The following is a 23,925-nucleotide window of genomic DNA, read 5'->3' as shown; positions in this document are numbered from 1 at the left end:
CCCTCTCCACTCCCTAACCCACACTCCCCTCCCCCCGCGAGTCTGAAGTGTTTATAAGTAGTTCGATCCCACAAACTCTGGTCAGCACAACAAAGTCTATTTCCATCTCTCGCGATATCCCATGGGCTGGGCAGTGGGGAGGATTTCCGACACATTCCTCAGAGAGCAAGTAAGGTTGGGGAGTTCAAGGAGTCCGAAGACTGGTCGCCACTGCTGCTGCTCCTGCGGTGGGCCTTAGAGCAAGACTCTGAGGCAGGCTCTTGATCAAGGCTGGGCACATTGGGGTAAGTGAAGACTAGACTGGCAGCACAAGGGGTGATGTTAGCTGCAGGCGTGGAAGTCACCACCACTGGCGTGTTTAGGGGTTCAGCCTCCAGGAAGTAGCTGTTGGCTATGGAGATGTCAGTCACCGGCTTGATGACTGACCTCTGTGGTTTGGACACGGCATTGGACATGGCCAACTTCAATTCTTCTTCTTCTTCTTCTGGCTCCTGCTTGACCACCACCGAGTTAGGCGTCCGTCCAGCCCGTGGCTCAGGGGATGGAGAACGTCTCCTGCAGTCACTCCCAGGCGCCATTTTGCAAACAGGTTTGTGGGCGACCAGCATGAATTCCAGCTTCTCCTTCTCCTTCTGTAGCACAGCGATTTCCTTCTGAAGACCAGACTTCTCCTCTTCAAGTTTCTCGGTTTCCTGAAAGAAAGAAAAGATAACAACACAAAAAAAAATTATTACTTCATTTTCCACATGAGTGAATGATTTGTTTTTTGCCTTCCAGTGAGCCCACACACTGCGAACTTAAGGGCAAGATGTGGGGACCTAAATCAATCTCTAATTTGTTTACATGTGAAACACACCAGAGGTGCAGCTGTGGCTCAATTGGCAGCACTCTCAGTTCTGGACCAAGGGTTCCTGGTTCAAATCCCACTCCAGGGCTTGACCTGACAGCCCAGTGCAGTACTCAGCGGATGTCATACTGTCAGAAACACTGCATTCCAGAGGAGACTTCAAACCCAGGTCCCACTTAACAAGTTGTGTGTACATAAAAGATCCCATGGGGAAGGGGGAGGGGCAATTGTTCCTGCTGCCTTCACCAATATTTATCAGCATTACAAAAACCGATGAGTAGCTATCACATCACTGAAAATGAACTGTTGCCTTTCCTGCATTATGGCAGGAGGTACATTTCAGAAATATTTCATTGGCTGAGGACCTTGGTTATGCAAGGCCCTATGTAAATGCAGAATGCTTCTTTCTAAACAAGTTATATATTTGGATGTATCTTTGTTTCTTTCTGTATTCCTCTTCCTTCTTTCTTTCTAATCAAGTGGAACCTGACAGTCTCTTCACTGTTATTGTCTCTAATCCAAATCCAAACGTTGCCATGATCCAGTGGATGTGAGATACTGTCAGCGAATCCCACACACCTCTGAATGTGCTGGTCTGGTTCGTAAGTGCAGGAAATTTCTTTTGGTTGCCTCTCATGTTTCTTTGATTCCCATCTGCCGGGGTCTGACAAACCCCCACTCTATGTCATTACAGTCAGGCAATGCCAGACCTCCCCCCTCACTGAGGACGAACGATCAGTCCTCAGCAAAGGACTCACCTTCATCCCCCTCCGTCCACGCATCAATGAATTTAATACACACCGTGATGTCGAACAATTCTTCCGTTGCCTCCGCCTCCAAGCTTACTTTCACAATCAGGACTCCCGCCCACCTTCCGAGGACCCCTTCACCCACCTCCAACACACTGCATCCACCTGGATACCCCATGCTGGCCTATTACCTGCCCTCGACCTCTTCATTTCCAACTGCCGCCGGGACATTAACCGCCTCAACCTGTCGACCCCCCTCCCCCACTCCAACCTCTCACCCTCACAACGCGCAGCCCTCCAATCTCTCTGCTCCAATCCCAACCTCACCATCAAGCCAGCGGATAAAGGGGACGCAGTGGTAGTCTGGCGCACTGACCTCTACACCGCTGAAGCCAAACGTCAACTCGATGACACCTCTTCCTACTGCCCCCTCGACCATGACCCCACCCCCCCCATCACCAAACCATCATCTCCCAGACCATACAGAACCTCATCACCTCAGGAGATCTCCCACCCACAGCTTCCAACCTCATAGTCCGGGAACCCCGCACTGCCTGGTTCTACCTCCTTCCCAAGATCCACAAGCCTGACCACCCTGGCCGACCCATTGTCTCAGCATGCTCCTGCCCCACTGAACTCATCTCTACCTACCTCGACACTGTCCTATCACCCCTAGTCCAGGAACTCCCCACATACGTTCGAGACACCACCAAGCCCTCCACCTCCTCCAAGACTTCGGTTTCCCTGGACCCCAACGCCTCATTTTCACCATGGATATCCAATCCCTCTACACCTCCATCCGCCATGACCAGGGCCTCCAAGCCCTCCGCTTTTTCCTCTCCAGACGTCCCCAACAGTACCCTTCCACCGACACTCTCATTTGTTTGGCCGAACTGGTCCTCACCCTTAACAATTTCTCCTTTGAATCCTCCCACTTCCTCCAGACCAAAGGGGTAGCCATGGGCACACGTATGGGCCCCAGCTATGCCTGTCTCTTTGTTGGCTACATAGAGCAGTTGATCTTCCGTAATTACACCAGCACCACTCCCCACCTCTTCCTCCGCTACATTGATGACTGCATTGGTGCCACCTCGTGCTCCTGCGAGGAGGTTGAGCAATTCATCAACTTCACCAACACATTCTACCCTGACCTTAAATTTACCTGGACCATCTCTGACACCTCCCTCTCCTTCCTGGACCTGTCCATCTCCATTAACGACGACCGACTTGACACTAACATTTTTTTACAAACCCACCGACTCCCACAGCTACCTGGATTACACCTCTTCCCACCCTACATCTTGCAAAAATGCCATCCCGTATTCCCAATTCCTCCGCCTCCGCCGGATCTGCTCCCAGGAGGACCAGTGCCACCACAGAACACACCAGATGGCCTCCTTCTTTAGAGACAGCAATTTCCCTTCCCACGTGGTTAAAGATGCCCTCCAACGCAAGTCGTCTACATCCCGCACCTCCGCCCTCAGACCCCACCCCTCCAACCATAACAAGGACAGAACGCCCCTGGTGCTCACCTTCCACCCTACCAACCTTCGCATAAACCAAATCATCCGCCGACATTTCCGCCACCTCCAAACAGACCCCACTACCAGGGATATATTTCCCTCCCCACCCCTTTCCGCCTTCCGCAAAGACCGTTCCCTCCGCGACTACCTGGTCAGGTCCACACCCCCAAACAACCCACCCTCCAATCCTGGCATTTTCCCCTGCCACCGCAGGAACTGTAAAACCTGCGCCCACACCTCCTCCCTCACCTCTATCCAAGGCCCTAAAGGAGCCTTCCACATCCAAAGTTTTACTTGCACATCCACTAATATCATTTATTGTATCCGTTGCTCCCGATGCGGTCTCTTCTACATTGGGGAGACTGGGCGCCTCCTAGCAGAGCGCTTTAGGGAACATCTCCGGGACACCAGTACCAATCAACCACACCGCTCCGTGGCCCAACATTTCAACTCCCCCTCCCACTCTGCCGAGGACATGGATGTCCTGGGCCTCCTTCACAGCCGCTCTCTCACCACCAGACGCCTGGAGGAAGAACGCCTCATCTTCCGCCTCGGAACACTTCAAACCCAGGGCATCAATGTGGACTTCACCAGTTTCCTCATTTCCCCTTCCCCCACCTCACCCTAGTTCTAAACTTCCAGCTCAGTAACTATCCCCATGACTTGTCCGGACTTGTCCTACCTGCCTATCTTCTTTTCCACCTATCCACTCCACCCTCTCCTCCTTGACCTATCACCTTCATCCCCTCCCCCACTCACCCATTGTACTCTATGCTACTTTCTCCCCACCCCCACCCTCCTCTAGCTTATTTCTCCACGCTTCAGGCTCACTGCCTTTATTCCTGATGAAGGGCTTTTGCCCGAAATGTCGATTTCGAAGCTCCTTGGATGCTGCCTGAACTGCTGTGCTCTTCCAGCACCACTAATCCAGAATGATAAAGGGTTGCAAACCCTCCAGGGTTGTCAGAAACCCTCTCAGACTTAAAAGATTAGCCTCCGGGAGGAACGTCATAGGGCTATTAAAATAATGTCAGTCTTTAACATTTCCTTCAAAAACATTTGTTTGCTGTAAAATCGAGAGAGAAAAGACTGTCTGGCTGAACATTAGGAATTTTTAATGTGGTTAATAATAGTAATAGGAAGTCGGTCCATTGTAAAGACAGAAGCATAGATGTAGATGAGTTCTTGAGCTAAAATCTCAAGGGTAATGTTCATAGTTGGCAAACCGAAGTGGATAAGTTACTGAACTAAAGCCTAACAGTACACATTTAAAACCTGTTAGGCTGTGGAAACGTTCACAGAACAGTCTCCTCCTTTGATGTAATTGTGCAGCCCATTGCACCCTCGCCAGTTGTCCGCACGTGTCATTGACATGCCCCCTCTCTGCTCCCCCCTCTCTGCTCCCCCCTCTCTGCTGCCCCCTCTCTGCTGCTCCCTCTCTGCTGCTCCCTCTCTGCTGCCCTCATTTTCATTTCTTCAGACAATGACCTTTCGAAAGCCACAATTAATTCTGCCTCCACCACACTTACAAGCAGCACATCCATTTAATGAATCACTCATTAAAAATTGTCTAATAGGACTTGGGCGTCGCTGGCTGAGCCAGCATTTATTGCCCATCCCTAATCATCTTGGAGAAGGCAGTGGTGAGCTGTCTTCCTGAATCACTGCACTTCTTGGGATGTAGGGATGTACAGAGTGCTGTTAGGGAGCTCCAGGATTTCAATTATAGTGGAAGCAGGCTATTTAGTACATCGAGTCCACACCAACTCTTCAAAGAGCACCCAACCCAAGCCCCTACCCTACCCCCATAACCCCACATTTCCCATGGCTAACACACCTAGCTTTCACGTCCCTGGACACCACGGGCAACGTAGCACGGCTAATCCACTGAAACTGCACATCTCTGGACTGTGGGTGGAAACCCATACAGTCACGGGGAGAATGTGCAAACTCCACACAGTCACCCGATGCTGGAATCGAGTCCCTTGTGCTGTGAGGTGCCAGTGCTAACCACTGAGCCACCTTGCCACCCCTGCAGTTCATCTTGCAGATGGTACAGACTGCTGCCCTGTGCATTGGTAAAGGGTGTAAATGTTGAAGCTGATGAAATTTGTGATAATAACGCAGGCTGCTTCCTCCTAGATGTTGTTTATTCGCTGGTGTGTTGTTGGAGCTGCACACATTCAGGCCAGTGGGAGCATTCCATTACATTCCTGCTTTATGTCTTTGGGAAAACATACTGCAGGAATCCTAGTCTTTGAACCACTCTTGCGGCCACAGTATCAAAGATGGCTCATCTAGTTCAGTTGCTGGCTAATGCTAACCCCCTGTAATATTGATGGCATAGGATTCAGCAATGGAATACCATCAAATACTTCAGGGGGCTGGTCAGATTCCATTTTAACAGGGATGCCCATTGCCTGGCCCCATGCCATTTGCCAGTGGTCATCCCATGCTAGAGTTTTCCCAGGCCTTGCTTCTCCACTGAATTTAGGGAGGCGGGAAAATCATTGGCAAAGAAACTGAAGATCATTGGGCCTAGGACAGTGATCCTGAGGAACTTTATCACAGTGCAATTTTTTCCACAAGATGCGGGTGTCACTGGGTGGTCAGTACTTGCTGCCCATCCCTAGCTGCTCTGAAACGGAGGGGATTGTGAGGCCGTTTCTATTTTTTTTATAGCATTCACAGGATGTGGGCATCATTGGTTAGGTCAGCATTTACTATCCATCCCTAATTGCCCAGAGGGCAGTTAAGGGTCAACCACATTGATGGGTCTGTAGGCCAGAGCAGTTAAGGGCGGCAGTTTCCGTCTCTAAAGGGAATTAGTGAACTGGATAGGTTTTTCCAACAACTGACAATGGATCCATGGTCATCATAAGACTCTTAATTCCAAACTGTCTTTTCCAGAGGAAAGCTGAAAAGTGACCTCATTACTATGGGTCTGGAGTAGAAGAGAGATTTTAAAAAGACACAGTGGACAATTTTTTTATACAGAGGATGGCTTGCATGTGGAATGAACTTTCTGAAAAAGTGGTGGATGTGGGTACAATTACAATGTTTAAAAGACATTTGGATAGATACATGAATAGGAAAGTATATGAAAGATTTGGAGGGATATGGTCCAGGAGCAGAAAGGTGGGACTAGTTTAGTTTTGGATTATGTTCGGCATGGACTGGTTAGACCGAAGAGTCGGTTTCTATGCTGGATGACTCTATGACTCTATGTGGCCTGCACCAGGCAAGGATGGAAGATTTCTTTTCTCAAGGGCATTAAATTTACTGCAATGTCCTGGGACTGAGTTGACTGACTTCCCATGACCTAAGCCAGCTTCCTCTGTGCTCCAACTCCAAGCAGTGGAGAGATTACCCCTGGATTCCGAACATCTCAAGTTAGAGCTCATGGATACCATTCTCAGTTAAATTCTGCCTGGATATTAACAGCAGCCACTCCTAGCTCAGCTTGCTGTGTAAAACACTTTTTATTTCCTCATGCCATCGTTGCTTGAGCACTGGTGTCCTTTGGTTCTTCATCCTTGGACCAGGGGGAGCATTTGCTCCCAGTCTACTCTGTCCACATCCCCCACGGTTTCAAATACACCTCATTGAATCTCCTCTCAACCTCCTCTTATGCAAAGCCCCAGTTTTTCCAATCCATCTAATGTAACGTGACGGTCCTCATCCCTGGAACCATTCTTGTGAATCTTTTCCCAAAGTGATGCCCTCAGCTGGATGCATTCTCTATGTCTTCATTTATGAAGTCCAGCGTTCCATATGCTTTATTATCCATTTTCTTGACCTTACCTGTGATCCTCAATGATTTATTTGCAAATGCACCCAGATCTTGTACCCCCTTTTTAGGATTATGCCCTTTAATGCACTCCCTTTCTTACCCAGTCAATGCTACACTCCCGATCATCTACTTTATCCTCATATTTTATGCTCATTTGCTTTGGAGATAACAACTTTTAAAGTTGCTGCTCTCTCTCTCTCTCTCTCTCTCAGTTCACTAAAGTCTGCCTTCAGGACCTTACCCCCAACACCGCTTCATGTCAGAGACACCCGTGACTCTGACATCATAAAGGTGACCTATCATCCTGGATTCACTGCAGCAGCCCCAGAAATGCCTACCTCCTCCCTGAGCTGCCGAAGCTGGGCTTCTTAAAGTATTTTCTTTCTGTTCTCCACATAAGCCAGTCGCAAAATTATGAACTAAGTTCCAGCTGCACAGTTCAGATGAATCACCCATCACACCAGCAACGCAGAGACTCTCAGGAGCCTCCTACACTAGCTACATCATCTTTCCCATTGACCTATTCCGACTCTGCCCACAAATGTGGTTATTTTTTTAAAATTCATTCACAGGATGAGGGCACCTCTGGCTAGGCCAGAATTTATTGCCCATCCCTAATTGGCTAGAGGGCAGTTATGAGTCAACGATATTGTTGTGGGTCTGGAATCAAGTGTAGTCCAGACAAGGATAGTAGCATCCTTCCCCTAAAAGGAAATTAGTGAACTAGATGAATTTTTCCTGACAATTGATTCAAGGTCACCATCAGACTTTTAATTCCAGATTTTCTTTGATTTCAAGTTCCACCATTTGCTTTGGCAGGATTCAAACCCAAGTCCAAGTCCCCAGGGGATTATCTGGGGTCTCTGGATTTACAGTAGAGCAATAACACCACTCGGCCATCACCTGCCCAGCACTGTCCTGCAGTACCAATGTGTAACACGACAGAGGCTTCTCCAGCCCAAGGTACCAGACTATGACCCCACCTTCAGAGAACAAAACCAAGGTCTTAATTAAATGAAGACTTGCAAATCAGTTGGCTTTCATAGGCTGAACTCTATATATTTGTGTTGGAAGGTTCCATTTGACAATCCCAGAACAAATAGGACTGGCTGGGAGCAGGCAAGGGAACTGGAGGGTTATGTGGCTGGTTATATTTAGTTTTCCTTCATTTACCTACACCGATGTCCCAACCTTGCCTTCAATCTAGCTACACCCCCACCCTTGGTTTTGAGGTGGAGAAGGAAGAGGGAGAGAAACTGTGCACTCCAATGCATTTGAGGTTAGCTTTAAAATGACAATTGCTACACAAAAAAATACAAGGCAAGAAGACATTGTTCTGGCTTTGGGTATTTATTGAGTTTTCCAAGAGGTACATTGCCAATTGCTAATGTGTCAGGAATGGTGGTATGTAGACTAGGATTTTTGAAGAAAGAAGAGTGAGGGGCCTTAAGAAACTGTACCACACAGGCAAGGACCAGAGAAAGGCTTGCCTCATGAACAGCAAGTTTCTGCTTGCTTGTGTGAAACAATGCACAGATCTGTTTCTCAATGTTGCTCTTTGCAGGGTGACCCGCTTCTGGCACAGAGGCTTTCTTTGCAAGATCCTACATGTTGCTTTGGAAGACATGAAAATGTTTTGTGGCATCAATATTCTAGCAAACTCTTACAATATTGTGATCGCAATCATCCTGGCAGAGTGCAGAGATTCTGACGGTTTAAACATTTATAATATTTCAACTTTAAAGCCGGGAGAGTGCCTGACTAAGACTGAGCAGGGAGCGCAAAGTGGACCAGCTGGATCAGTACATGCAGCTCAGCACGCCCCGGGTTCCGCCTGTGCGCGCGGCTCAGCACGCCCCGGGTTCCGCCTGTGCGCGCGGCTCAGCACGCCCCGGGTTCCGCCTGTGCGCGCGGCTCAGCACGCCCTGATCCATATGCTGGAGCATATCTCAAACCATATCTGTACACCCAGATCATTATATCCCAATCCACATTTGAACGCTTGGATCGATATATCCCAAACTATACCTGTACGCCTTGATCAGTATATTCCTATCCACATCAATACCACCCGAACACCACATGACTGTATACAGTGAATGTATATTCCCCCATGCAATTGCATGGATAAGTATTTGTTGAAATAAAGAGCCTTTTCTATGCTGCAGATTATTCAGTGAATGGAGCTACCTTGATTCACAGGAGGTGCTGTCTGTCACCTCGTTCCCACCTATTGATGGATTACAGATTGAGCAGTTGCAAGTGGCATGGTGATTTCAGGGGCAGGGCTAGACTGTACTTCAGGAAGTTCACTCGAGCTGCCAGCTCTCTCCCCTCACACTCCCAGCAATGGCAGTGTGACCCCCTCCAACTTGACTACACATACTCTTCACATCAATTGGCAAACCTCAAGGCACCCAATTGGATGGACATTGACCATCAGTGAGCAGCCCCTCCCTCCTCTCCAACACAGAATTGTTTATAAAATAATTAACAAACATATTGAAAGTAAATGGACCATAATGTAAAAGAGACAATTTAGTTTCCAGTCTTATTCCTGGAGATTCAGGATAATTGTAGGTGTTTGTTGCCAGGGTATAACTGGCCTCTACTAAAGTTGGACACAGTTATATTATCTTTGTATACTTACATCTTGAAGCCTTTCTGTGAGTTCACGACGTCTGTTCCGACATTTCGCAGCAGCCAACTTGTTTCTTTCTCGCCGAACTCTTCTCTTCTCTTCTTCCTCTGGAGTAAGCTGCTCAAAGAATTAAAAGCTGGCATTAGCACCGGGATTAGTGTTCACTGAGTGAATGCGACAGTGAGTGGGTAGTGGGTTCTCCTACTGGTGACAGCTTTAACCAGAGATCACCAAATACTGGCCAACAACTGATGGGGAGGCCTAGTTGTATTATTGCTGGACTTATCCAAACGCCCATATGATGTGCTGGGGTCCTGGGTCTGAATCACACAGAAGGTGGAGTTTAAATTCAATCATTTTTTTAAAAATCTGAATTAAGAGTCTAACGATAACCATGAACTGAATGGCAGAACAACCATTTGGTTCACTAATGACCTTTAGGGAAGGAAACTGCCATCCTTACCTGGTCTGGCCTACATGTGTTTCAAGACCCACAGCAATGTGATTGACTCTTGACTGCCCTCTGAGTAATTAGGGTTGGGCAATAAATGCTGGCCTAGCCACCAACACCCTCATCCCGTGAATGAATAAATAAAAGCAGGCCCATTGACAATGGCAACCAGTGTTCACACATATTCAAGGTTCCTGCATTTATGTAGCTTTCTGCACTCAGGTCACTTTTGGCCAGGACTCTAGAAGAAGTCTTCCCAAGCTCATTTCATCCACATAAATGACAAGTTAGTTCTCCCTCAGAATTGCACTGGAAAGTCCCAGACTCACGAGACCTGGTGTAGATCCAACCTACATTCATCAAACAAACTCCACTGAAATCCATTCGATAATGGGCACATTCTTGGTTCATAATCGGTCTGCAGTTACAAAGAGAGCAGTAGACCACTGCAGTCATACTCAGGATAAATTTGGCTGTTAAATGTGACAGAATGCCAGCTGCCGTTGATGTGAAGAAATGACGTGTAGAAATGTAGAGTCACTTGTCAATATCACTCTTTAAAGGTGATCTGGGACAAAGAGCCTGGACCCCTCTATGATTCCAACAAGTGGCTCATGGGAGAACAAACTCTTTGCTGTTTGCTGCCTCTGTCTCATCCCTCCCTCAATCACCCTGTAAACACTACCTTAGACAGGAACCAAGTTCCAGGGTAACAACTGTCCCCAGATAAATGCTGGATGGTCCAGAACAGGTCTTTGTGGTGTTTATGCAAAGGAAAACGATGATTTGGCTGTGACTTAATACCCATGCACACATTTTCCAGGAAGCATCACCAGAACAGAGACTTCTTTCATTTTCCCCACCTTAGCCCGTTGATGTGGAGGGGTCAGTCACATGACACTAAGTTATAATCCAACAGGTTTATTTGAAATCACAAGCTTTCGGAGCGCTACTCCTTCATCAGGGGGACTTCACCTGTTGAACTATAGCCTGGTGTTTTGGGACTTCTGCCTTAGCTGACTGATACTGACCTGAATTGTAGAATTTCACTCATGAAACATAAAATACGTGCACGCATCCCACACTGACACATGTACATACAAACACACATACCGCACAAAAAGCACATATAACTTGGTGGTGCTGATCATGATTACAGCATAAGGCACAGTTGGTTAATAGTGACCATTGGTCCCTGAAATGTCATATGAATTTAATAAATTGAAAGATTTTAAACAGAAACTATTTGATGTGGACTAGTAAGAGAGAGAAAGGTAATAGTTTAGACCGGGTATTGAAAGCAAATGTGAACATCTAGGCTCAATGATGTTTTGAGTGAAGCTGCCAGGTCAGGAAACAGGTGTGGACATTTGTAGATTTATCTTGTCGCGACCACCTCGACAGTCACAGGGGCAGTGTTCAGGCAAAGTATTGGATACAGTTTTCGACTGCTGAATAAGGTCAGGATTGTCTAAAACCTTGACAGTCTGTTAACCAGATAACCCGATAAATGGGGATTAATTAACAGAGGAAACAAGGAAGAGCCATTTCTTCTCAGTGGCCTGAGAAATAACTGAGAAAAGAGCCAGAGACAATAATGTGGCAAAATGATGCCCACAGGGGGTTGTGATCTGGAATGCTCCATCTGAAAGGACAGCAAGAAAGGTAAAATTAAAATAAAATACCCTGTTTCCTAATCAAACTGAACAGGGATGTTGTTACACACCTCTGGAGCAGATGGGACTTGAACCCAGATCTCCAGGACCGGGGGCAGGGACAGTACCACTGCGCCATAAGAGGATCACCTGGGAGGGGGGAAATTAGATGAATAATTGGAATGGAACACCTGCAGAGCTAAGGGGGCAACAGCAAAACAATTAACAGGAGACAGAGAAAGATATGAACGCAGAGCCAAGAGGAAACAGGAAGGGGAGAGGACGCCAGAGGTGGGTGGGATAAAAGCAGAGGGACAGTCCCAGAGCCAGGGGGTCAATGAGTGAGCAGGGAGGGGAATCAGGGGATACTGAGAGGATACAAAGATGGCAGAGTTACTGTGAAAGTTAACTACAAAACCCCCATGTACAGAATAGGACAATATAGAGCACAGTCACAACCACTGACCAGTACACTGCACTCCTGTGGATTTAGAGTCCTGCATGCCAGAAAAGCTCCTAAATAATCAATTGCTTAAAAAAAAAACAAGGCGGGAGAAAATTAGGCCAAATAAACAAACAATGTAGCCCAAAACCCAGTTACACACTTCCGAAGGGAAACACTAGCAATACCGTCCAAAGCGCCTCCTAACACTGATTTCACAAATTGAGAAATCAAAATGGGATGGAAATCCGGAAAACAAAAAAGGAAGACGGATGAGGAGTGCTAAAGAGAGACGCTTATTGGGCTCCCCTCCCAAGACTGAGCAGTCCCGGCTGCTGGCCAAGGGGAGATGGCAGGAACAGACCTACCCTGCAGTAACATGGCAGCTCGTGGTCACTTGCGGAGCAGCTCTGACGGTGGCCGTTGACAAGCCCACGGCCCAGGTCATGCTGCTGCGTCGGATGGAGAAACGGCAGTGGCAGGCGGCAGTGGAAAATCTAAACAGAAGCAGGGGGAGGGAGGAGGGGGAATAAAAAGTACAATTTTTCTTTATACAGAAGAAATAAAAAAATATGGCACAAAACAAACAGCACAGAGGGAGAGAAAATATCAAGCCAATGACAATTACTTTCCAATCCCCTCTCTTTCCAATTCTGTGGAAACCTTTTCTCATTTTAGTTTTCCCACAGAATTCAGTCTCAGTATAACAGGCGACAGGTGTCTCCAACTCAACCAACTGACTGTGCAATTCTCTGACAGAGCTGCAGCAGTCCAGCAGGTCCAGCCCTGGCTGGGGTTTGAGCAGGACACGGGTTTGACTTCCAGTACCTCCATTGCTCGTTGCCAATCGAACAAGATGAATTGGATTTCAAACGAGGTACACAACATTGCTTCCTGGATTGTGTCCTCTCTGTAAACGCTGTAATGTGGTACTGAGGGACGAGGCACAAAACAAAAAGCCCTGTCTGATCTCTACGGTGGACATAAATGACCCCAAGCCTCACTATTTCAAAGAACAGCAGAGGTAGTCTGTCTGTGCTGGCTGGTATTTGTCAACACCTAAACCATAAAAAAAAGGATGTGGTCGTTCACCCATTTGAGAGCCATGCAGTGCACAAATTAGTCATTTCCTATACAGCCACCAGACTTGTGGTGTGTTTCATTGGCTCTAACACACTGTTGAACAATACAAACGTTTCTTAAAAAGGGGGAAAGTGAGGACTACAGATGCTGGAGGTCAGAGTCGAAAGGTGTGCTGCTAGAAAAGCGCAGCAGGTCAGGCAGCACCCGAGGAGCAGGAGGATTGACATTTCGAGCATGAGCTCTAGATCAGGAACCTGACGAAGGGGGCCATCAGATTTTCTTAAAATCTGATAGAGGCGAGGACTGTTTGCGTTCTCTCCTTCGCATGGCGTGGGTGAATTACAGCCATTTAGATAACGCGAGTACAATGTCTGGGAGTGGGGAGTGAGATGGCCAATGGACAACACAAATGGAAGAGTTTCTATTGGTGTTAGGCAGCGCATATTAACACAGGAGATAGCTGGGATGGAGTAAACTGGTGGCAGCCCTTAACAGACAAATATCCTTAACACAGCTGAATCAGTCTCATTCAGCTCAACAATAACGGAGTTGTGGTATCCAGCCATACACAATAATTAGGACAATGACTCAGGAATATGGGGACTCTGACAGAAACTGGCAAGTTCCAGTTAACAACTCACTTTGCTTTAATACCGGTTGAGCTGACTGTAGAATAAAATCAGGCATCATGCCCGAAACTGCCCATTAGCAGATTAGGGCAAAATTATATTTGTGTGAGAGTGGCTCAACAGGTAGCCTAATAAAAACAGAGAGGGCTTTAGCATGATTCCAGGCACCACTTCTTTACAAAAGAGACAATCAATGCAACAAATGTTCAAACAGGCAATGACGGTCAGAGGTTTAAGTTACAGTGGATTAGAATGGGAAATAGGGATGTAGTATTGTCAGAAAGATCCCACTACAATTATTCATCTTGTGACTTAGCAGAAGATACAACAGATGGATTCAAGAGTGAACCAATCTTTTGCAACAAGCTGAAACACTGAAAACAAACAGACACGCATTTGCTTTTGTTTAACCAGTCACCTTCTTCTCATTCCTTCCTGAAGCCACAAAAACTTCTAATCTCCTTCAATCGCGTCCTTCATCCTACAATATTTGAGCTTTTAAAAACCTAGGCTTGCCATCACCTAGTTACAATTGAGATTGCCTCATGATCTTTTGACCTTGGCAGGTCATGACGCACGGCCCTCAGTCCTTCAAGATTTCACAATAAAAAAAAACTTACAATCCCTTAATACCTGAAGAAACGCTCAATAGAACATACCAGAAAATTCTACACAAGGTTCAATCATTGAAAGATTTCTCCCTCAGGATGGCAAAATAAAATTATTGTGGTTTCCTTATTTCATATCACAGCATTTATAAGTTCTCCAACATCACCAATCTCGGGCATATATTAATAAGAAACTTCCTCTGTGAACCACTTTCACCAAGTGAAAAATAACCAACCTTCAAAAATGCGAGTAATTGGCTGTGAAGCACCTTGGGTGTGAAGTCAAACTTTTTATTATTTGCAGTTGTGAGGCAATGCCAAATAAACCTCTTTCAATTCCCTGTTAGTCACATTGTCATGAGTGTTACATGAGCAGTCTCTCATGCCAGGCAAGCCTCAAGTGACTGGGCACGATGGGCATCTCCGTGTAGCAAGCTGCCCACTTGGTTGGGCTTCAAGCAAGAGTTGTGAATGGACTTGCACTTATACACAACCAGCCAGAGGCACAGACAGGTTTGTACCTCCTTTTAATCCCCTGGCTCATAGTTCCAATTTATTCTCCTCCAGGTTTTAAACTACTTAACACCACCTTCCTGCTTGCCTTCAACCTAAACACAACACCAACTTTATTGCTGCTTCTCAATTACACTGTGCTATTCTGTTGCAATCGACAGGCTGTATTCTTTTGCTGTAATGTACAGCAGAAAAGCACTGTATGATTAACACTCAGAACATGTAATTATCTATAATATGTACTAGGATTGTTGTGTACTATAACATTCCGTAAGCACATCAAAGTGGTAAACACATTGTGTAACTGTCTTTAACATTTACTGGCTTTTATTCACTGATGTTCAGAGGCAGTGATTTACACAGTGTATGATGCTCCTTTTAATAGATCAGCATAGACAATCTACATTACTCTCAACAGCATGGACTGTGTCTTATATGATATAATGCACAAAGTGGGCGTTATTTAAATATTAAAAATTTTGCAGAGTCTGTACTTTACATTGTCATGATATATGCCCTTAGCTGTAAGTATCTTCCGTGGTGAATTGCTATGTCAAAATGTGTTATGTATACATCTTAAGTCCAGTAACAGATTCAGAAAGCGATTTCAGTGTATTAAAAATGCCCCAAGGTACTTAAACAACAAGAGCAGCTTATAGTTTAATATTGTGTTCTTGGTGGATACTTAAGATTTACAAAGTATGATATTCCTTATAACATACACTAGCTGTGCTAGTCCTTTACAACAGATCAAATTACAATTATGAACAAAATGCAATGCAGGTGATGTGACTCAATCACAGAAACCTGCCCTGTGCTGAATCCGATGGGACATGTTTCGAACTGTGATTATGTTTAATTGTACACCCATATATTAAAGGTCTTCCTTTACTAAATATTTATGTATTTGAAAGCCAAATTTAAGAAAATAAAACAGTATTATTCAGGTCATACATAGGTGCTTTGAATGTAAAAACAGGGAAGTAGTATTGAATTTGTATGTGTGGTAACATGGAAATTAAATAGTTAAACCAGAGATGGGGTTTTATGACAACTGCCAGGGGTTATGCAGAAAATGGTTGAAATTTATGGGGGAAAAAAATCGGTGGAGGCATGCTTCCTTGACTGGAACAGACTCAATGGAGAAGTCATCTAATGAAGCATTTCAAAATGACAACAGGCTTTGAGAGGATAAACAGTGAAAGATTTGTTACTAACAAGTGGAGATGAGGCCCAGATTTCTTTTCTTTATTAATTCAGAGGTGAGGGTATAGCTAGTGAGGTACTTTCTCCAGGGCAATAGGAGATGGCAATAAAACCAGGCAATGCCAGCAACGCTCAGACCCATGGAAAACAGAGGGGGAAGAGAAATAAATCTTTTGTTTTTTAAAAAAGGAGAAATTTCACTAGAAGGAACATGAACAAGAAAGGCATTTCTTTTTCCTTCCAAGGAGATGATTGTTAGAATATGGAATAGGTGAACAGTGAGGCAGAAACTGGAACATAGATTCAAAGGGAATTAGATAAATTAAGAATAGTGCATCAGGAAAGAGAAAGAGGGGTGGACTAAAGTAAATACTATTGGTTAAAGAGCTATCACAGGACACATTTTGTGCTAGAAGTGCTACAAGATGACACTTGCCTCCAGAATGCCCTATATACCACCAACTACCCACTCCCATCACCATCTTGATACACAATACTAGAACAAAAAAAAATATCTCAATTTTGCACAGCACACAAGTGAACATTTCAGAGATTGTGTGGACTGGGTAACAACAGAATCTTATGCATCGAGGCTGCTACAAGTTCCTTGTGGCAATTTGTCAGGAACGTCTGGAAGTGAAGGTGCTATTTCAACTAATGTCTTTCCAAGTTGAAATATTTTGCGAAAAACCAGTGGAAGGAGGGAGTCTGAAGGACTTTTGGAACAAATATTCTCACAGCTGTCCACCACTGGGAGTTTCCACACTTGATGTTTGGGTCTGCTGTATACTAATTACCAAGACAATGATGGCTATGATCAGTCACCAACTCCACTATGTAATGGCCAGGACGGTAAAACCAGAGAGAATTCTACTTTTCCCGCCCAAGATTTCCCACAAGGTGATTCATATGAAAATTTTGATGACTGAGATCAAAGGAACCAAAATGATTATCAAGGCTACGAAGAACAGGAAACTGAGCAGACTTCAGATGGTGAAGTGAATGGGGCTGAGGAGCTTTTTTTTCAAATCTCTGCAGACACACATAATTGCAATCTCTCACCTGTTCATCTCTTTTCCTTCGCCCTGTAGCTCCAATGGTTTTGATCACCCCAGGTCGGTGTAAAGTGGTGGAGGAAGGTGACGAGATGCTGGCGGCTGGCAGACTGTAAGGGTGTGTCCGGGAGTATGGGCTAGACATTGAGGTTATAACCGTGGGCTGTACCATCCACTGCAAGTCCTGGCTGGTGGTAATTGCTGTGATTGTCGGGACAAAGGCACTGCTGGATCCTGGCATATCGGATCGGTATTTCTAAGGAAAGGAAGTTGCAAAGGAAAAAAAAACCAAAGCCAGTAAGTGCATGTGCTGCAGTCCCACCACGTTAAAACAAAATCAATATTTCATTCATAAACACCTTACAAGTGTCATGGGAATTTTTTTTTGCAAGTAGAGGCAGCCATTTCTAGTTTCTAAAACTAATCAGCGCTGCTACAGAAAAGTCTAACTATAAGCATCATCATCGTAACCACAGAGGTCAACACCTGCTCGACTTAAAAATAAATTGCATTTATATAGTGACTTTCACAACCTTAGGAAGTCCCACGGCATTTTACAGTCCAACTCGTAATGCTAGAAATCATACCTTGTTCTCCATTTTCTCTCCTTCCCACCTCCTCCCACAAATCATTGATTTGTAGATATCTAAAACTTTAAATGGGTACGGCAACATATCAGTGGTGTTACTGGTCTGATACTCTAGGAAGGCTGCAGTAAAAATCCAGGGAACAGGAGTGCAAATCTCAGTGTGGCAGGTAGAAAATTTTAATGCAGTTTAAAAGATAATGGAATAAGAAACTGGAAGCAGTTCTAAAACAAAACAAAGAAGCTGACAGTTGATTAGAAAAGCTTTATTAAGTTTCATGAAAAAAACAATCCCTTGCCCTTGCCCAGTCTGACCTAAGTGACTCCAGGTCTTAGATAGCCTTTGAAAGGGCTATCTAGGGATGAGCAATGATTGCTGGTCTCGACAGAGACTCCGCATCCACAGGACAACTAGAGCCACTGCCAATGTTAGCACAGCCTGCAGACCTGGATAGCACATCCTATCACCAATGAGGCATTAAACCTTTGCAAATAACCAGGTCTACATTGTTAAAAAGGGGACACTCCAGTGAACATCAAATAATTCCAAAAAGGGCTGAGTTTCCAGGTCCTGTGGGCCCGCAGGCTGTAGAATAGACAGGTCGGATCTAAGTCGCTACTCTTCATATCCAAACCTAAATGTGAATGTTGATTGTCCCAGATACAACTGAGCAGTCACATTAGTGACTTGACCAAGAATACATTGGCCTATATCAGACTTTAGTCAGACAGATAAAACACAGAGCAAGGACTTAGTTTGGTGATAATTCAACAGCTTCTCATTTTTTTTAAAAATTGTGACTATTTTTAAATTCCAAAGTTGTGAACTGCCAAGATGGAATTGGAATTCATGTTGCACAGATTACATGTTCAGATTTTGACTCTTCTGAAACTTTCCATTTATTGTATCATTCTGTGGAAGGAAGCAGCCAGCTGCTACACTGTATTGACTCAAAAAAGGCCAAGTGGAGAAACTATTTTGAAATTTACAACCAATGTGCTTTTAAGAGTTAACTTGGTAGCTGTAGTGGAAGAATAGGATTCTATAAAGAGGTCTAATGAAGAAATAGAATAAAGAACAAAGAATAATACAGCACAGGAACAGGCCCTTCAGCCCCCCCCAAGTCTTCGCCGACACATTTTGCCCTTCCACACTAAAACTGTCTTCACTTATTAGGATCCATATCCCTCTATTCCCTTCCTATATATATATATTTGTCTAGGTGTTTCTTGAATGCTGCTATTGTGTCTGCTTCCACGACTTCCTCTGATAACGCGTTCCAGGCACTCACCACTGTGAAAAATTTGACTCCCACATCTCTTTCATACTTCTCCCCTTGCACCTTGAACCTATGTCCACGAGTAATTGACCTCTCCACCCTGGGAAAAAGCTTAATATGTTCTACTCTATCCATGTCATTCGCACAATCTTCTAAACTTCTATCAGGTCACCCCTCAACCTTCTGCACTCCAGTGAAAACAAACCCAGTCTATCCAACCTTTCTTCATAGCTAAAATCCCTCATACCAGGCAATATCCTGGTAAACCATTCTGTACCCTCTCCAAAGCATCCATAGCCATCCACTAGTGTGGTGACCAGAACGGCACAATATTCCAAGTGTGGCTTTACTAAAGTTATATACAGCTGCAGCATAACTTGTCAATCCTTATCCTTAACGCCCCTTCCAATGAAGGCAAGCAGGCCATACATAGACCTTTTTTTTCTATCTTATCTACCTACATTGCCACCTTCAATGGTCTGTGAACTTGCACACCTAGATCCCTCTACATATCTACACTCCTAAGGGTTCTGCCTCAGTTTTAATGGAGGGTTGTGTGCAAGAATGAAAGAATTGCATACCACTGCTCTGGCATACCTCAGCCAACAAGTATTCATGTCACAGCTATATACAGTGGATTTGGAGTGGCCCCCTCACATCAGGGAAGGAAACTTTGGCAATCATGGCACACATTATATCGCAAAATGCTCCACCCTCAATCGTTCTTTGTCATATATACAGACACAAGCAATCCCACATTGAATGCCTATCTCCAGTACCTGAGGTACACTGCTGGTGGGCGAACTCCTTTAACCACTGAAGCTTTGTGCTGATTAAACTCCCACAGTTGGACAGTGGTTTCCAGTGGCAGCATTGAAAGAATAATGAGATATGTCCGAGTCAGGACTAAGTGCAACCTGGAATAAATACTGTTCTTGCGAAATAGAAGAGAAGGTTTACTTTAACGTCCAAACTATGAACCTTTCTTTTGATAATGATCAAGACAGCTAATATTCAAACCAGACATTGGTTATGAATTGAAAGTGGTCAGAGTATGGGAGGCATCATTTCCATCATGGATGCTGTCTTGCAAAAGTGATGATGGAGCTCATCTATGGCAATGCATACAAGGCACACACCAGGAAACTAAAGTTAATGGCTGGCTTGGTGGCACAGTGGTTAGCACTGCTGCCTCACAGCACCAGAGACCCGGGTTCAATTCACGCCTCAGGCAACTGTCTGTGTGGAGTTTGCACATTTTCCCCATGTCTGCATGAGTCCCCTCTAGGTGGTCTAGTTTCCTCCCACAGTCTAAAAATGTGCAGGTTTGGTGAATTGGCCATGCGAAATTGCCCGTAGTATTAGGTGAAGGGGCAAATGTAGGGGAATAGGTCTGGGTGCGTTGCTCTTCAGAGGGTCAGTGTGGACTTGTTGGGCTGAAGAGCCTGTTTCCACACAGTAAGTAATCTAATCTAATCCTATCTTTCTGTGGCATTATCAGGCTGTCATCTCACTAAACTGTAAATCTGGATGACTAGCGATTTCATGATTTTCCTGGCTTTAAGGTTGATAAAATTGGAATGTGCATTAATATTTTTTGTAGAGGTTATAATTGATTTGTTCAGTGAAAAATGTCTATGAACAAACTGCACACTTATATTTCAATGCAAAATCAGTATTAAATATACATCACTTGTGTGCACAACAGCCTGTTGCATATCAATGTATGGTAGTCAATATTTGAAATATAATTTGCCTGGATTGATTTGACCATACATCTCTGTCTCAACTTAAAAAAGGCATAACCTAAACAGAGTGCCTGAGGCATTTTAGGGTGACAGCCTTCCTTATATTGGATTATTTGACATGGAGCTAGGAACCATAGGTAGCATTCCTTATTTGTGGACCTCGAGGTGAGATGAGGTTCCTAGGCTCAGTGTGCAAAAAGACCAGAATATAATTGCAAAAAAAGGCATCAATTAATCAGTCAGTCACTGCAGGGCAACAAAGGCTGGCCTGGATTATGGCACTCATATCCCACAATATTCTAACTAGACCGGACAGCTGCCCACATTTATACCATAGTACAGTTTGATGAGCAAGTGAGCTTGACATTCCCAAATGGAATCTGGGTATGCCTCACTGAAAAGCAAAATCCTTCCCCCAACCACCTATGCTGCTGGCATCCCTTTCTCATCTGTGCAGGGAGTCTTCCCCTCATTAGAGACCCATCCCCTCTGACACTTTGTGATGCATACATTACGAGTAGTAAACTTTAATCCCATTCTCTGATCCATCCACTTTGGGAGTTGACAATTGATGGTAGGCCTTTAGGACGAAACATTAAATCAAGCTGCGCTCTGTCCTCACAAAAAAAAATCTCAAGACACTGTTTTGATGAAGAAGTGGAGCTTTCTCTTGTGCCCTGGCCAATATTTCTCCCCCAGCCAATACCCCAAGGCAGATTAATTGATTATGATGCACTGATGGTTCTGAAAGGTGCTGTAAAAATTCTACTGTTCCTTTTCACTTCTGCAGATACAGAATGCTGATTTAAGGAGACTGGCAAAAGAACTGAAGGAAACATAAGAATATTTTTGGTTTTTTAAAAATGCATGTGGTTAGGTTCTGGAATGCATTGCCTGAGAGTGCGGTGGGGGCAGATTCAACTGTGGCATTCAATCGCAAGTTGGGTAAGCATCTGAAAGCACTCACTGGTCTACAGGGATAGGGCAGACCCTGACGGGCTGAACAACCTCCTGCTCTCCTGTGACGATTTTGGAAGGAGGAAAACCAGTGGTGATGACAAGTTTTATAGAAGCCTGTCAATTATCCATTAGGTTCGAGCTCAAAAATGAGTTCCTGCAAGCCCGTGGGGACAGATGCCAGACAGAAAGCTCAAGACAGAAAAAAATGTAGCTGAAAAAGAAATCCCAGCTGGCCTTGGTCAGAGACCTCCCCCCACCCATCCCGTAGTGCCTATAGGAGCCCAGAGAGATGGAAGCACAGAGCACACACAGTTTGTACACTATGTATCACCGGGGTACATTTAATTTTCCATGTGTAAAAATGTTATAAGAGTCGAAAATTTCTAATCCGGCATGGTTTCAAACCACAAACTGTGGAAGCCAACAAAACAGCCACTGTGTAATAAAAAATGAGGGGGGTGGGGGTAAGAGAGAGAGAGAGAGAGGGAGCTGTGGGGTGTGGTCAGAGAGTCGCCTGTGTAGCTGTATATTGACAGTAAGTCAACATCTTAAATACACAACTGACAGAGCTCAGTCCACGAAGCAGGATGCAAAGTTTGGAGGCCCAGGAACGGCTAGTGTGGGTGGGCTGATTTGGAGGGGGGGGGGGGTGTGGATCCAGTCAGTATCAAATATTAATATGAATTCCAATTAAGAAGGTGACAGATCTGAGAAGCAGGAACAATGTTCCCAAGCGCTACCCGGAAAAGGTATGGAGATTTCGGGGGGAGTCTTATTCTGGCTTGTGGAGCACAGGAAGGGGAGGGGGCGAGGTAAAGTTAACATCTGAAAGCGCTTCGCTACAAGTTATCACGTTGGCACCGAGGCTGGGGGAACGATTTCCGCCGCTGGGCTGGAGGAGGAAAGTCTGGAGACTCTTATTTTGAAAAAAAAACACACACAGTTACGCAACTGATTTTGTAACTTCAGCCAACTCTTGCCTTGCGCAAGATTCCCTCCTGCTCGCCTCATTTCTCCATCAACCTTAAAGCCAGGAACAGTGTGTGAAAGATTGCATAAAGCAAATAAGGAGGGCAGGGCAGGGCAGGACGGGACAGGGCTGCAGTTACAGTGACAGCGCCCTAGGTAGACCTGATCCGGCACAGAAATGGGCTTCTCTCTCAAATCGGGACCTTTTCAGTCAAGACACTTCGTTTTATTTTTGTTTGGAAAGACGGGGAGGGCAGATAGTGCTTCCTTCAGATGTTGTTTCAGAATAAGGACATTTGAGCCGCCTTCGGGTTACTCCGGTGAAAACCAATGCTACTTTCCAGACAGCTCTGGGATATGTAATGCTGGAGAGACTGACAGCGTCTGAATTCCATTCCCTTCCTCTCTCCCATCTCCCCCCCACCCCCGAAATTGACCAAGTTTGTAATGAAATATGCTGAACGGGGAGAAAGAATAACAGGATTGGGGGGGGGGGGGGAAGGCTAGAGAAGAGAGAATGAAGACTTAACAAGGGAGGACGGGGGGGAAGACTCCTGGTAAAGAGTGAGAGAAAAAAAGAGAGAAATTCCTTCCCGCGGATGTAAATTCATGACTGTTCGCCCCTGACTGAAGCAAGTCATTAATGTCAAGAGTGTCACTTCTTCACGTCAGGCATCACCTGCAGACACACAGCGGGTGAAGGCACACGCCGCTCCGCTCCACAATCTGGTGAATCACACTAGCGCCAAGCTCTGCCACTACAACAGTGCCAAGCTCCGACAGACACCCGCCGACTGGGAACAGGAAGCAACATACAAGCCACGAGTCCAGGAGTCCGGGCTGGGGGGGGGGGGGGGGTGAAGAGAAACGAAAGGAGGACACACACACACACACAGAGGGTATGGCCAGCGACAGGTTACTGAAACTCCGATAATATAATCAAAAGAAAAACACAAAAATCATTAAGGCTCAGTGAAGTGGCACACTATGGGGAGGGGGAGAATCCAAAATTCCTACACAAAATGGATTTCCGGAGGGTACAAGTGTGTAAGGAATCAGACCACGTCTTACCTGTGAAGCGCTGTTGAAATTGCTCGCGGAGCTGCTGAACACACTGTCCTGGTGAGCTGGAGACAAGCTGCTGCGGGACGATGAGTCGTAGTTCACTGGATACTCCTGGTACATGG

The 23,925-nt window shown here is 45.4% G+C and overlaps 1 protein-coding gene across 2 annotated transcripts; it reads right to left on the bottom strand.

Moving 5' to 3' along the window:
* Positions 1 to 23,925, bottom strand: fosl2 (FOS like 2, AP-1 transcription factor subunit). Of its 2 annotated transcripts, XM_072551358.1 has the most exons (5): positions 23,810 to 23,925; positions 17,203 to 17,451; positions 12,470 to 12,598; positions 9,563 to 9,670; positions 1 to 692 (listed from the first exon to the last, which is right to left on the bottom strand). In XM_072551358.1, exons 1-5 carry the CDS (start codon positions 23,921 to 23,923, stop codon positions 159 to 161), a joined length of 1,134 nt encoding a protein of 377 aa, XP_072407459.1. In that variant the 5' UTR covers positions 23,924 to 23,925; the 3' UTR covers positions 1 to 158. The 2 variants fall into 2 exon arrangements, with proteins under 2 accessions (XP_072407459.1, XP_072407463.1); XM_072551362.1 differs by lacking the exon at positions 12,470 to 12,598.

Source organism: Chiloscyllium punctatum, chromosome 3 (assembly GCF_047496795.1).
Source record: "Chiloscyllium punctatum isolate Juve2018m chromosome 3, sChiPun1.3, whole genome shotgun sequence".
NCBI classification, from domain to species: domain Eukaryota; kingdom Metazoa; phylum Chordata; class Chondrichthyes; order Orectolobiformes; family Hemiscylliidae; genus Chiloscyllium; species Chiloscyllium punctatum.
This window is presented reverse-complemented; position numbering and strand designations above follow the sequence as displayed.

Bases quoted from the DNA above. Each gene is read 5' to 3' on its own strand.
- fosl2 (XM_072551358.1), bottom strand. From the start codon at position 23,923: ATGTACCAGGAGTATCCAGTGAACTACGACTCATCGTCCCGCAGCAGC. The intron at 17,452-23,809 runs GTAAGACGTGGT...TCCTTTCCTTAG, and splicing joins ATTTCAACAGCGCTTCACAG to AAATACCGATCCGATATGCC. The intron at 693-9,562 runs GTAAGTATACAA...TCTTTCTTTCAG, and splicing joins TCACAGAAAGGCTTCAAGAT to GAAACCGAGAAACTTGAAGA.